The following is a 14,465-nucleotide window of genomic DNA, read 5'->3' on the forward strand; positions in this document are numbered from 1 at the left end:
TTTGGGTTGTAACAACTGAGACTTTGTATTTCTGGTGTAGCATAAAGCTTTCATCCAATATGTTGGTTGGGTGGGTGGTCAGGGGACTGTATTCACTGTTACTCCTTCAACAGCGGAAATATGTGGGCTAATGTAATTAAATAAAGTTTGTATTAATATGTGTATTAAAAAAAGAAGTGCGATATAACGTGATCTCAGTAGAGGTACTGTAATATGTCTCATTTTGCACTTTTTGAACACTGTAACACGAAACAATATAATGTGTAAAACTGTTCCTTTAAACAGCGCTCGGGACGGTTGACGTCATTTTTCTAACTGCGCAGCGGTGCACCGGAAGGAAGTGGGTGTTAGCTGACTGACGTTAGCAATCTCCAAGTACGAAGTCTGCTGTGGGTTCTATGGTAAATATACTCGATTGGTTTAATCCAAAAAAAAACATTCACAAACAAGCTTATAACGTCATGTAGAGATAGCTGTTTTAACGGCCAGCGCCATCATGTGTAATATTACACCTGATATGTAACAATATCGGTCATTTTAGTGAATGCTATCTAGCCAGCTAGCTCATTACCCGTGCTGGTTAAAAATCGAATTACTATTTTCTGTATTAAGATATTACACTCAGTTTTGTTTGTTTGTTTTTATTTGCTTTTTGCATAAACAAAGCCCCGAACAGTAATAGAAACATAGAACCGGGTATTGCTGCTTGAAAAAAAAAAAAAGGGGGGGGGGGGTAGCATAAATCTCCAGTCTTTGAATTGTCTCTGCACTGGTCCAGTTTTTTATAACTTTATCGCGGAAACCTGAACAAAAATACTAAAATACAAATGAAGGGCCAGATAAATCCTAAAGTTGTGTTGGCTGTATGAAAGAAATACTCGTGAAGTGCGAAATTAGGGCTGGCTGACACGGATCAAATTAAATATTGCGATATTTCTGGCCAAATATCACGATACTGATATTGCAACGACATTGCAGGGATGTTTTTACAACCCCAATGAGATTTTTAAGTAGTGGTTTTCGGTAATGTGGACGCAATGATTAAGTGGTTTAAGGCAAATGATATAGCAGCAAGGACGATCTGATAAATTCAGAAAATTACATCAGTGTAATGCATCCTTTAAATCCAGAAAAAAAGACAACAATCGTGCGATATAACAATATTAAAACAATCCGAAATCTGAGACAATATCGAGTCTCGTATCACATCTCTGTAAAATATCTACATATTGCCCAGATCTAGGCGAATTAAATTAGAACGAATATTTGTACTAATTGTACGAAATAGTCCAGTAAAAAAAATGTTTTGTTTCCTATTGACATATTGCACATATTATAGTTCTATGATGAAAAAGTATACATTTAATTGCAGCTGCTTTACATGTGTTGGTAATGTTTGCCAGAAAATTCATTATACCAAGATGATAACTGCCTCAGCTTTTCTAAGAGTCTTAAAGTTGGAAAAGTCATTGTAGCTCTGAAGGATCAGATCCAGTGTCAGAAAAATACATGGGTTAATTTGATTTAGCATTTTAAAGGATTTGAATCATAGTTTTTTTTTTTCCTGTCAACAAATCTCATAACAAAATCTGCTTGTGTGTTCATCAATTCCAAAAGCGATTTAAATCATCAATAAGACAGACCCTCAGACTGGGGAACGTGCATTCATCACAGTGAACGTGGATACTCATTTATTGTGAGATGCATCCTCTCTCTTACTGCCATAATTACCTAAACCTTTTTTTAAAAAAATGAAAATCTTTCCACTTAGTACCCTACATGTAGCCGATTCGGTGAAATCCAGGTGTCGCTTCATGTTTTATCTTGTGTGGTTCCAGGAAGAGATGTCAGGAGAGAGTGTGGTGAGCTCGGCAATGCCGGCAGCTACAACACGGACTACATCCTTCAAAGGCTCCAGTACCAGCTCTAAATATGTGAAGTTAAATGTGGGTGGAGCACTGTATTACACTACGATGCAGACACTAACCAAACAGGACACAATGCTCAAAGCCATGTTCAGTGGCAGGATGGAGGTTCTCACAGATAGTGAAGGTGAGGTCTTCGTTAAAGTGTTTACATTAAATGCGCCTATCCTGATCTTTTACTCTCTAATGTTTCATCATTTCATATCCATAGGTTGGATCCTTATTGATCGCTGTGGGAAACATTTTGGCACAATCCTTAACTACCTCAGAGATGGGGCAGTCCCGCTCCCAGACAGCCGGCGGGAAACAGAGGAGCTGCTCGCTGAGGCCAAGTATTACCTTGTCCAAGGGCTAGCTGATGAATGTACAGCCGCCTTGCAGGTACCGTCTTCACAGTCGTAGTTCTTTGAAATAAATTCTCCAATACTGTAACGTTCCACCTAAAAATTTGAGCTTAAAGAAAGTATTAGTAAGTTTAAATATTTTGCTTTAGAAGTCTGCACTATATATACTTTGTGAAGTTATTTTATTTTCCATACTGTATCTCACACCCAACTGCCCATTATGGATATTTTAGTTTTTGGGTAATTTTCTTTAAAAGATCAAAGAATTTGGTTTATCTCTTTATTGTATAAACAAATTATAAATTTGTTTAATTTAAAAGATAATCCAACACACAAAAATTAAGGTGAAAATGTGATGCTTTCTTTTGTTCTTTTTCAATTATTAAGATGGACTTAAAATCTGCTTAAAAAAAGTGTCAGCATTTATTGGTGACAGTTGGTAATTATCACAATGAGCCTTAGTTATCATTAGAATGGGGGTTGCATATCCATCATCTGTGCAATTCTGCACCAACAGAATGGCATTCTTCTGCATATATACAACGCAGGATGGTGCAGTTTTGTGAGTGTTTTTTTGTTTGTTTTTTTTTTAATGAAAAAAGACTATTTCTTGCAGAACAAAGAAACTTATGAACCCCTTTGTAAAGTGCCTCTGATGACATCATCTAAGGAAGAGCAGAGGCTTATTGCAACCTCAAATAAGGTATGTTATGGTACTTACATAATGTACTGACTTTCTACTGTTTAGTATCAAGATAAAGTTGTTATTTGGATTTTTTTTTTATTTATTTATTTATTTTTACAAAAAATGTCTTGTCTTCACAGCCTACTGTCAAACTACTGTATAACAGAAGCAACAACAAGTATTCATATACCAGGTGAGTCGTCTTCACTCGATAACAGGATCTAGCATGTCTAATTAAAGACGGAATACATTGTTGTGAAATCATGCAAGTTGTCTTAATACATGACCTCTCTGAAACTCCTTTTCCCCTCCAGCAACTCTGACGACAACATGCTGAAAAATATTGAGCTGTTTGACAAGCTGTCGCTGCGGTTCAACGGCCGGGTTCTCTTCATCAAAGACGTGATCGGGGATGAGATCTGTTGTTGGTCGTTTTATGGCCAGGGGCGTAAGATTGCTGAAGTATGTTGCACTTCCATTGTTTATGCCACAGAAAAGAAGCAGACAAAGGTAAATATGCATTTGGGGCATCACCACTCTACAGAGCTCTTATGCGGTTTTATAAACATAAAGCTATAGTATGTTTCAATATCTCTCCAGCTCTTGTGTGACACTTTACTTTTCTCCTAGGTTGAGTTCCCTGAGGCACGAATCTATGAGGAGACCCTCAACATCCTTCTGTACGAGTCCCACGATGGTAGAGGTCCAGACAATGCTCTGCTGGAGGCCACAGGGGGCGCTGCAGGGCGGTCTAATCATCTGGACGAGGATGAGGAGCGAGAACGAATCGAGCGAGTTCGCCGAATTCATATCAAACGACCCGATGACCGCACGCACCACCACCAGTGACCTTTCACCTTTGACCCGTCAGCCTGTGTCTCTGACCCTGGACAGTCTTAGCACCACGTTTGTGCCTTACAACACCCAGCGCCTCTCTTCTTTCACTTCCCCTCTTATTTTACCAGCTTTCTCCTGGAGACTACTATGAGATGAGTGTTATTCAACAGTGTGTAGTGGTACTGTATCGTGACTGGGTGTTTTTGTGTTCACTTGTCTTGTTTGTTATGTGGTCGGGCTGTAGTGTTTTGTCCTGTTTCTTAGCCGTGGTAACTTTTATCACTGTTTTCTGCGACTGTGCTGAAGCTTCCAGATGTGGATGTTTGCCTTCAGCACAGCAGGTCACCACAATTTCACCTAAGTTGTTATGGGGGTAAAAAGTATAGCGTATTGTCAGTATAAATCTGTTATTGGAGGTCCTAAGTATAATACATCCAGGAGAACAAGGATTATATCATGTAAGCATCTAAAAATGTATGTACATAATTTAGCTCTTTACCGTGGTTCTGACGGGTCCACTGTTTTGGTCATCAGTGGATGAACCAGGTGTTGTACACAATAGCGCCACATGGTGGCACTGTTTTACTCTTAGAAGATGTTACCAAGGCTATTTTTTAGCCTGCCTATAATAGCAATTAAACCTTTTAAAGTGTAATATTTTTTTTTTATACAGTTAAGATATCACAGGTGGATGCAACATTTCACTGTAGTGCTTCTGCCACTTTTAGTTTTAACATTGCCACATTTTCCCTTCACTCCACTAAACAAAAATTATTACTTTCAGTGGAGGGAACTTGAGCTGTGACCTGAGGTGTTAAATGTACTGGGCTGATTGAATGATGGATGCACAGCATGAAGTGAATGACTGTAACCAGAGATCTCTCTGGCAGGAAGGGAACCCTGTCTACAAGCTTTTAACAGGGAGAGAAATTAGACCTGTCCTTCATCGCAGCATTCATCAGAGAATGTACCGTTTGCACACTATAGCTTTGAGTTGAAATATCTCTAACAATCACAATACTTGTAGATCTGTTGTACAGAACAGTGAGCGTAAATGTATGTTTTATATTTATACATACTTTATCACAAATAAATTTCTACAAACATTCTTTTGCTTTACTTTTAATTTGCATATTCCCATCATCAGCAAACATACAAAATTATGAAACATATGGCTTCATTGTTCAGAAATCAGATTTACATATTCTTCGAAGCAGTGACGAGTAATGTTGAGTGTTTTGTGCATTAAACTTGTTTTTTAGGTTTCAGTTTCATGTCAGCTTTTGCTTTGGATTAAAGTGCTCCTATAGTGAGAGAAGAATCTATGTATAATCACTTAAACCTGTAAAACTGCAGCTTCTTGTTGCAGTTAAATATTCTGAGGTGGAAAAGTACTTTTGATCACTGACTGGTATGTAAAGATGATAAATGTGCTTTTGTCCAATAAGCTGAACCAGCGTTCCTGCGGTGGTGCTGTTTGTGTTCAGGTGTGTATCCTGTCGACATGATGATCCTCTCCTTAGGGGTCTCCTGATGAAATATGCAGGGGCTTCTTGTGTGTCTCCTCCTCTACCCCACACCTTACCGTGTTCTAGCCCGAGTGGCAACCTGCAGTGACAAAACTGTCTAATTCAGGTCGCATCTCTTTGTTTGCAGATGAATTTCAGACCATTGCTTGAAATCAGTCCACACACTCTTCTTTCAGAACACGACTTAACTCACCACCATGAGGTGTCCGTTCTTGGCCTTGTAAACCAGGGGCTCCTGCCCGGTGCTGAAGTCCACTGCACTCTCTTTCCCTGCCTGGATTTCAATCTTGATACTGAGAATTGATTCAAACATATATGTGTTTTAAATCTATTCGCGCATCAAACTGAACTTTTAAATTTCACAAGTCACACTCACCTGCCCTGCACCACTTTAATCGCATTTTGTTTGTTAGCAATGACACTAAGTTTGGTTATAAACTCAAACAAGTGGTCACACTGCATTACCAGATCGCCCTAAAACAACCAGAGCAAAATACAACCAGACACAATTGCCTCATGTTAGAAACTTCTATGTTTCTTTGCAAATGAGCAGTATTCAAGTTCTCTCTTTATCTCAGTTAATTTGTACAAATAGAACATCACATTTTTTTAAATAAACTTTACTTGAGCCACAGTTGTGAAAAAGGTGATTCTAACAAGCCCCAATATCTGCTGCATATCATATTCCCTCATACCTTTTGTTTAGGGTCTTCGCACGTTATGTGCAATACAATCATGCCATCAGTCAAGTTACTGACCGAAATCGCTGCAATGAGTCAAATAACAGACACCTTTAGCCCAAAATGTGAACATCCCTGATGGCATTTAAAATGTATGTCATTATATTGGTGTGACCTTTGAGAGAGGTGTACAGCACTCTCTGCTTAATCTTGGCCTCCTCTATCACGTACGCAGCTGTCTGGGTGAGGATGAGCTGGCGTGGCCGTGGTTTGAAGCCATTCCTGTCGTACTTAATTACTGGGACACTGTACTGCAGAAACACAGAGTACAAAACGGTGAGCTGTGTTTGATGTGATGTTGAATTGACTGCCAGGTGTACAATGGCCCTTTATTACCTTTATGTGCTCATTGCGAATCATCTGGAGAACCCTCATGTTTATGTCTTGTTCACCTAGAGATATGAAGTAATGTAAAAATGACAGTTTAAATATATAATGTCATTGTGTGACTGTATCTGATACTTACTGATTCTGGTGTCCACAAAAGGCTGAGCGACACTCTGTGGATAGCTGTCCTTTTTGCCCTTGAAGATGGAGCTGGTAACAAGCTTTAGTTGAAGCTGAAAAGACGAAAAAGGAATGGAAAACAAAAATGTTATTACTACAAAACGAACACATGATGGTCACAGCCTTTGTATGATGTGTTTGATGTATCTTACCTGTGCTTTCTTCTGAGGAGTGATTCCTCTCACATACCTCCGCACCATCAGACGGTAGTGAAGCTTGCCCAGTATCTCTGATGTCTACAAAAGAAACAAAATCATGCTAAAAGTGAAGATAAAACTTCTATACAGACAATTTTCAGTTGTTTCATTAATTATTGTACCTCTGTCAGCACAGCTGGTGGAGACAGCCAGGTAGTTTTATCCAAAACAGTCTTTGGCAGATTGTCTTTCAGTCTGTTCAAGTAATTTTGTCTCACGAAGGCCAGGTACTCTGAGTTATCTGTGTTTTTTGCTTGCCCTCTGGTCATGTAACCTTTGATAAATCTGAAACAGGTTGCAAAACACTTTATCAGTAAAACTATAACAATAACCTTGAGAGGAAGTGTGCAGCGGTGATGTACGACTTACTGCTTGATAACTTTTACAGCCCAGGCTCTCCTATCTCTCTCCTTCCTCGCCTGCACTCCTCTCCAACAAGTTTCAATCTTAGTAGCTGAGGATGTAAAAAATATAACAGAGGTTGTATAACCTTTTATTACCCACATAAAAAACAGCATTCTGGTGCGTGTCATGTGTTGTGGTGTTTACCAGCTTCTTTCTGTTTTCTGAACTCTCCCTTTGCCTTGTATCCTTTGTATTTTGCCTGAAGTCGTGTTGCTGCAAAACCAGGGCATATAAATAAATCCCTGTGCAGCTAGTGATGACTGAAGGGTTTTAATTTATCTTTGATTTGCACTCACCCAGTTCATGTTTACATCTCTCATAAGCATCCTCTGTAGCATAAAGTGTCCTGGGATGACGGATGAATATTTTGGTTCTATAATATAAATTAAGAACAATTATTTTTGTTATTTAAAGCTTATACTGCATTTGCTCATTTGAATTAGAAAGCTGCCCTCACCGTCCCATTTTGTATTCATTTGGCAGGTAACCCAGATGTTGAACCAGCACTTCCACTCCATCAGCAGGCACTCCTCTCCAGTGAGGCCAGGTGGCTGGGCACAGCGGTTTATATCTGCAAGATGAGCCAAACAACCCACTAAGCGTGTTTTAAATGTGCTGAAAAAAAAACATTTAGTTGAAAGAGGGTTTAAGAATCAAGCATTAATTCCCATGGAACGACAAACTCCTTCACACCTCTTTAAAAAGACCTCATATTTGCGTCTGTAAGCAAAACCAGCTCGTCTGACTCTGAGGTGCTCCATCAGACCCAGGTACTTCACCTGGTGTCTGATCAGTGCTTCATCAAACTGACCTGTGATTGTGTAACAAAGACAAGGATCATTTAGTCACATTCAAACATCTACATCTTGTTAACTTGAAAATTCTATTAATTAAAGTACCTGGCTGCTTGGACTCATTTGATTTCAGACAGCGTATGTACCAAGCCTCTTTAGCCATTAGGATCTCTGTCAGCTTCAGCAGGCTGCTCTTAAACTGGGTCGCCACCTACAGACACAACATGAGAGTCATAATCCCCAACAGCTCATCTGTCAGATACGTATGCCTCAATGATGACACAGTCAGACTGCTGCTGACACACACAAAAAAAATAATAACTCAGTGGTCACGAGAAAAATGACACTTACTATATAAAAGACATGTTACTCTGATCTAACTCCATACAAAACTAAATGTTACAGTTGAAGGATACAGAGGGTCAAACGTGAAAGAACATACCGTTTCTGGCCGTTTCCTGCTATCTGGATCAATGGTGGAGAAGCACTCTTTGACTATGGCATTTTTAGACTGACACATCAGCTATAAGAAGGAGCAATAACACACACACACACACACACACATTAACATACAAATATTGATACACAAATGTTAATTTGGCAAAACCAGAAGCCTTCCTCTCTTGTACATATTTACAAGTCACCAACATGATACATATTTAGCTGCAAGAACTTCTTCAGCCTATACTCTTTGTCACATATTACATACAACACTGCAGACTTACATCTTTTATGTTTCTGTATAACAGGTCATTATTTTTATCCAAGAAACCTATGATGTCACAGGGGAAAAAAAACAAAAACATATGCAGTCATAGAGCTGTCAGTTCAAAATACAAAGATTTAGATGTTTGAGTAACAGGTCCTGAGCTTGTGGTTCCTTTTACCCACAACACAGTAGGTGACCTCCCCGGCATAATGCAAGAGACGGAAATCTCCCCTCTCCAGAGTCTTACGTGTCATTTTGTCAGCCAGTTTGTGCCTGCAGTCAAAGAGGTGGAGAGAGACAGAGGGATGAAGAGTGAGAGGTTTTTTTAGACGAATCCTAATCCTCCGTCTCTATCGGCTCACTGTCGACTCACTCACAGGACACCAGTCAGCTGAACACAGATGAAATAAGACTTAGTGTCAAGAAGAAGCTTTGAATTGCACAGAATCATTTAGATGGATAAAGTAGTTAATTAAATCGACTGGTTAATTTCCAAATGTGCCATTCAAAATTATTAAAAAAAAAAAAAAAAAAAGCATGTAAATACTTGATAAAAATTATCTTCTTTTGAATTTGTAAAGCGCCTTAACATTGTTTTAGCACAAAGTTTCAACACCTTTAAACTTGTGAAATATTCTGTAGGTGTGTGTGTTATATTTTAACTCACGTGACAAAGTGGGGGTGATTTCCCATCTTTTCCTCCAGTCTTTCCAGAAAGGTGAGATCTGTGGCATCTCCAGGCCTGAGACATTCTTCATCCTGCAGGATAAACATAAGCACATGACAATTGTTAAGCAAATCTGTTTTTTTCTTTATTAAAAGGCTGTCCTGGCCTGTACATACACACCAGTATTGATATGATTCCTCTGTGTCTCTCCTCAACCAGGTCACAGATGATCTTGTTGTTGAAGAACTGAACTGGCTCCCACTGAGCAAAACATTATGAAACCGATTGTGAATTATTACCATTCAAGCACATTAATGTAAACAGTTATTGAGCCATTCTTATGGCCATTGTTTTTCAGGTTACCTCAATATCCTCTGCTTCATATTCTTCCTGCTCAGATTTGAGTGTCAGCTGGATAAAAAGCTGCTGCAGCTTCTCATTGCAGTAGTTTATACAGAACTGCTCAAAACTAAGGAGAGAGGTCGGGGCAGAGACCAAGCTCAATAAATTTCAAACAGTATCAGGGAGAACGTGATCTGTATTTTACAGAAAGTCAATAGTCTCTAGTAGGGCATCAAACAACCAGAAAGGAAGCAATGCCAAAAAATAAGAAATATAATTTTTACCACCCACCTGTTTACATAGAAAACCTCAAATCCATATATGTCCAAAAGCCCTATAACAGTATTCCGTGAAGGATCCTAGCAGAAGAAAGGAGAAAATCCAGTAACAACACATCTTCACTGCCTGGATTTTGTCATTTTCCACACCCTCATATTCACCTTGTTCTCCATGGACTCATTAATCCTGTTGACCAGCCAGGTGAAGGTCTGTCCATAAATGGCTTTGGCCAGGGCATCTCTGGCATAGATGGCGTGATCAGTTGTGAATGGGCTGAGGACCTTTACGGTGAAACAACATCATAGCCGTATTTCAAACAGCACATGGAAAGTTTGAATAGAAACACAATCTTAACATCAATAAAACCAAAGGAAGTTTTAACATGTGTGAACCTGATCTTTTTTGGCTTCAATCTTTCTGAATGTTAGTCCCTCTTGAAGACTGTGGGCATCCACACCAAGTAACTGTGAAGAAAAATAACATAAGAAAGTTTGCAGCTGTACTTTCTGGATATTGAAAACATTTATTTCTCTATTTTCTTACATTTGAGACCCAGCGCAGCTCTGCATTGTTGTTCAGGAGGGCATGGCCTTTACTGTCAGAGTCAAAGTGAATGTTTCCCAAGTGGAGAACACTTGCAACGATCCCAAACAGGTGCTGCACAGAATAATGACTTCAGTATTGCAAAATATTTAAGCAAGAATAAGTGGTGTAAATCAGGACAATAGAACTTACATTAATGTTAATCTCATCAAAGTCAATGATTTGCAGTGCATTTTTTACTGTTTTCCAGTCATTTTTGTCATTAATGGAAGACACAATGGCACATTCTCCCTGTTAAAAACAATAAAACACAAACAAATTATTATATATATTATAAATGTCAAACAGACTCACCATGTTATACTTACTTGCGTTAGATAGTTGTAATGCTGGCAGTCTCTCTCCAAGCCCAGCTGGAGCAGCAAGTCGTCCGTTCCTCCCTCTACTAGCTGATAGAAGATGTGGAAGTTTCTCTCCCCGTGATTCTGATGCACGACCCTTGACTTCTCCAGCAGGTAGTTCAGGATATGGCCTCCGACAGCATCCCCCTATGGGCATCATGATCCTAAAGACAGCAGCTGTACAACTTGCAGAAAGAACATAGCCTATGGTCCAGTGGCCAGATTTAAAACTTTTAGGATTAAGTGTCTCCTTCTTAAAACCTACCGTTTCAGTCATATGAGGAAAGTCCTTAAGTTTTCCTAAAGTTTCTTTTAATTTGTTCCTTTTAAACTGTAATTTATTTGTTTGGGGATAAATAAATGAAACCTTGAACTGGTTAAATTTGTTATTTTTTTCTTCTTACTTATAATATTGCCTTTGTGCCTTTAAGTCATTTATGTGTAATGCATGTCTTAATATAAAAGAAGGAAACTAATATATTTAACATACAGATGTGCACCCAGAGTAAATGCATTCCTCATAAATTTCCTATTTCTTTTGGCAGTCAGGTTTTTTTTCCTTCTAAGTAATTTCTAAAGTTCTACCTAGATAGCACTTCTGGCACCTGATCCTTACCTTGCTGTCAAACTGAATGTCCATATACTTCCCAAACCGACTTGAGTTGTCATTTTTTAGTGTTTTGGCATTCCCAAAAGCCTGTGGGGAAATAATAGCCATATCATTCAGAGTATTTAACGTTGGCGTGACCTGCGTTTTAGCATGTAATTACAATGATGAAATGTTAAGTAACCATCAGACCTCTAGCACAGGGTTGGACATGAGCATTTTGTCTCTGACAGTGTTTAGTAGAGTTGTGCTCGGACAGCTGACAGCATAAAACTGCAGAATCTTCTTGGAGGCCTCCGTTTTCCCTGCTCCACTTTCACCAGAGATGAGGATGAAGTGATTGTTGAACTCTATCAGCATGGTCTGGTAGGCATTATCTGCCAAGGCGTAACTGTAGGGATGCAATCACACACATAATATGTTTCAATCTTCAATCACTTGTAAGAATAGACACAGACGCATACACAAATATTTTCATACAGTTTGTACACTCACATGTGTGGTGGAAGCTCAAAAAAGTTTACACCCATGTAGACATCCATCTGTTTCTCATTGTAGATGTCCAGCTCTTTATAGGGATTGACAGACACTACCAATGTGCCAATGTAAGTCTAAAATAATTAATTAAAAGTTATCATATTTGCTGCAAAAATGCACACACATCTCTTGACAGCAGGGTTTAAACTGTCCTTTTCCAGACTCACATAAATGAGATCCTTGCTGAAGCGTTTCTTTAGGTTGCTGAGAAAGGCCGCTTCTGTGGTTTCATCCAGAAGGACAAAGTCCTGGATTCCCACCCGGTCCCTGGCAGTCAGGGCGCCCTCCATATCGAGCTGACCCTATGGAACAAGTGGTACCAACATAATGGCTAATTAATGCACAGCCTCAGAGCACTGAGTCCACCAAAATCTGCAAATACATTTCCACACTTCTGAAGCACATCTACAACAGCACCACACAATTTGTGATTCACAGTTACAAATTAGACAAGTTAGACTTAATAACTTTATAAATGTGTGTATTTATTACTGTATTTATTTATTACTTTTTTACGTTATGAACTTTAGAGGAAACTAACTCTGCCGAAGTGATAATAACAAGTGGAACATTTGGGCATGCATAACAATGAAATTCAAAATTTTCAGTCATGTATTTTGACAACTGCGGCTGGATAAATGAATGTTTGAATAAATGGCTTCATGGGGGAGGTCTGTGCTGAAAACAAAACACCATAAAAAGCACAAACATGGTGTATGTTAGTTCTATTGATATAAGAGGTCGAGAGGTCCTATGGGTCTTTGAAGGAAAGGTCTGTGATTGTGCAGATGAACAGACAGAAGATAATGATCGCTGCACAGCACACAGAGACCTTGGCTAGCAGCCCATAGTTCACTTGAGCTGACGCACCAACCAAACACAACACACTGTGCAAATGGACTCGGGGAGCCCAAAACAGCGGCACATTTAAGAAGCATAGTGGGAAAAATTCCACCAATCTGTTTTGCATTCGCAGCACCAACACTCAGACCAAAGGTTTTCACAGCTTTTGTTGGTTTTGTATTTTCTTCTCTCTCCTTTGGAAGCAGAAGTCCTTTGATTCTCAACTCTCTCTGTAAAAACATTAAAAAAAAGATAATCCTTTGGATCTAATTGACACAAAGCCCTCCTTCCCCCCTCCTCCCCTGCCTCTATCCTCTGCCTATGGCCCTCATTTCTTCTGAGAAAGGCCAAGTGTTTTTGTCCTGTAAATACCACGGAGCAGAGACAAAAAAGACGTCTTTAAAATGCAGTCTACAATCCATTACACATATTCCCCCTGCATATCCATTCAGTAATTATTCATTAGAAAACATTTAACGTCACAGTGAATTTCACACTAGGCAGTCGAAACACAATAGAAGAGATTTGGCCTATTTTGGGGTGAGGAGTTGGGGAGGGGTTAGCAGTACTGAGGAAGGGAGAAGGCGAAGGAGGGGGGTTGAGGGGGAGCAGTATTTGTCTGATCTGAGAACCTCTGAAACGGGGCCGTCTTGAGACAACGGGACAGACTAAATAGTGCAGTAACGGTCTGTGCCCCGCTGCTTGCTGTGACACTCATTTAGTGTGCTTTAGTGTGCCCTGAGGGCAAACAATAGAGGCTTGTTCTTAGCAATCCTGTGCTGTAATTTGGACTTCATTACTTTGCTCATACGGGGCCCCATGGAAGGATAGAGGAGGCTAGTCAGAAGAGTGTTGTTTTTTTTTTCCACCTGTCAGCCCCACACCCCGAATGCTCTCACCCCTCTCCTCAACAATACCCCTCACCCTGTGTCCCCACCAATAACCCGACCCCCTTCCCATAGCCTCCCCCCCTCCCCCCTCCTACCCACCCACTTTAAGCCAATGAGACAGGTGAACAATATCATTGAAGGAGCCCTTTTTTGGTCGTCAGAATCAATCTGGCGATGTGATGGTAGTGGTGCTGGTGTGGGGTATCTGTGACACCCCCTTCCTTCATGGGAACAAACTTCTCTCAGGGCAGCACAAGCAGACAATGTGCTGGGACAGCGTGACTTAGGGATCTGCCATACAGTATTACAAGTAATAACATGAACAGATAAGCTCCTGTCAAGTGGAGGATTAATGAATTCAGCAGTGATAATAATGCTAATGTTTTAGGTTTTCTAAGTAAATCTAAAGCTTTGCTGTTTTCCATTCAGGCTTCCTTTGGTGTCCTGCAGGTATTTCTTTTTAAGAAAGCTGTCTGCAGCAAGCAGAAGTGTTTCTAATGACACTGCGCTTGAAAGGCCGAACACTGAATGGGCGTTCTCAGTCCTGGAGGACAACAGAGGCTGAGCTGGAAGCACCTGACTATTGAAAAACTTCTCATGCATGTGTTATTTGTAGCTTTATATCTCTAACACACCAAATGAAGTAGATTGTAACTCTAGGTATAATTAAACAACAGACGGCCC

General features: G+C 39.8%; 2 protein-coding genes across 3 annotated transcripts; one reads left to right on the forward strand and one right to left on the reverse strand.

Annotated features, from left to right (window-relative positions):
* Positions 1 to 327: 327 nt before the first annotated feature.
* Positions 328 to 4,900, forward strand: kctd10 (potassium channel tetramerization domain containing 10). 2 transcript variants are annotated; one of them, XM_069138702.1, is made up of 7 exons: positions 328 to 401; positions 1,839 to 2,052; positions 2,137 to 2,306; positions 2,886 to 2,972; positions 3,095 to 3,147; positions 3,269 to 3,464; positions 3,585 to 4,900. In XM_069138702.1, the coding sequence occupies exons 1-7, from the start codon at positions 399 to 401 to the stop codon at positions 3,801 to 3,803; spliced, it is 942 nt and encodes a 313-aa protein (XP_068994803.1). In that variant the 5' UTR covers positions 328 to 398; the 3' UTR covers positions 3,804 to 4,900. The 2 variants fall into 2 exon arrangements, with proteins under 2 accessions (XP_068994803.1, XP_068994804.1); XM_069138703.1 differs by lacking the exon at positions 328 to 401 and adding an exon at positions 1,642 to 1,696.
* Positions 4,898 to 12,344, reverse strand: myo1ha (myosin IHa). Its single transcript, XM_069138701.1, has 31 exons — positions 12,216 to 12,344; positions 12,007 to 12,122; positions 11,704 to 11,902; positions 11,521 to 11,601; positions 10,872 to 11,051; positions 10,696 to 10,794; positions 10,504 to 10,617; positions 10,353 to 10,424; positions 10,122 to 10,241; positions 9,973 to 10,040; positions 9,703 to 9,808; positions 9,520 to 9,600; positions 9,340 to 9,431; positions 8,851 to 8,945; positions 8,689 to 8,735; positions 8,406 to 8,486; positions 8,069 to 8,174; positions 7,863 to 7,980; positions 7,627 to 7,740; positions 7,466 to 7,542; positions 7,314 to 7,382; positions 7,134 to 7,218; positions 6,887 to 7,049; positions 6,720 to 6,803; positions 6,527 to 6,620; positions 6,397 to 6,452; positions 6,176 to 6,311; positions 6,016 to 6,086; positions 5,697 to 5,794; positions 5,514 to 5,613; positions 4,898 to 5,399 (listed from the first exon to the last, which is right to left on the reverse strand). Exons 1-31 carry the CDS (start codon positions 12,336 to 12,338, stop codon positions 5,373 to 5,375), a joined length of 3,072 nt encoding a protein of 1,023 aa, XP_068994802.1. The 5' UTR covers positions 12,339 to 12,344; the 3' UTR covers positions 4,898 to 5,372.
* Between the last annotated feature and the right edge of the window lie 2,121 nt (positions 12,345 to 14,465).

The sequence above is a fragment of the Embiotoca jacksoni genome, unplaced genomic scaffold, assembly GCF_022577435.1.
Source record: "Embiotoca jacksoni isolate LCO1_2020_lvr unplaced genomic scaffold, fEmbJac1.0.p SCAF_8, whole genome shotgun sequence".
In the NCBI taxonomy this organism is placed as follows: Eukaryota; Metazoa; Chordata; class Actinopteri; family Embiotocidae; genus Embiotoca; species Embiotoca jacksoni.

What these genes read in the sequence shown, in the direction of transcription:
- kctd10 (XM_069138702.1), top strand. An exon ending in AACAAGTATTCATATACCAG is followed by an intron (nt 3,148 to 3,268) that starts GTGAGTCGTCTT and finishes TTTCCCCTCCAG; the next exon opens with CAACTCTGACGACAACATGC. An exon ending in CAGAAAAGAAGCAGACAAAG is followed by an intron (nt 3,465 to 3,584) that starts GTAAATATGCAT and finishes CTTTTCTCCTAG; the next exon opens with GTTGAGTTCCCTGAGGCACG.
- myo1ha (XM_069138701.1), bottom strand. Translation starts at nt 12,338, where the DNA reads ATGGAGGGCGCCCTGACTGCCAGGGACCGGGTGGGAATCCAGGACTTT. An exon ending in GAGGTTTTCTATGTAAACAG is followed by an intron (nt 9,809 to 9,972) that starts GTGGGTGGTAAA and finishes CTCTCTCCTTAG; the next exon opens with TTTTGAGCAGTTCTGTATAA. An exon ending in GCTGTAAAAGTTATCAAGCA is followed by an intron (nt 7,050 to 7,133) that starts GTAAGTCGTACA and finishes AACCTGTTTCAG; the next exon opens with ATTTATCAAAGGTTACATGA.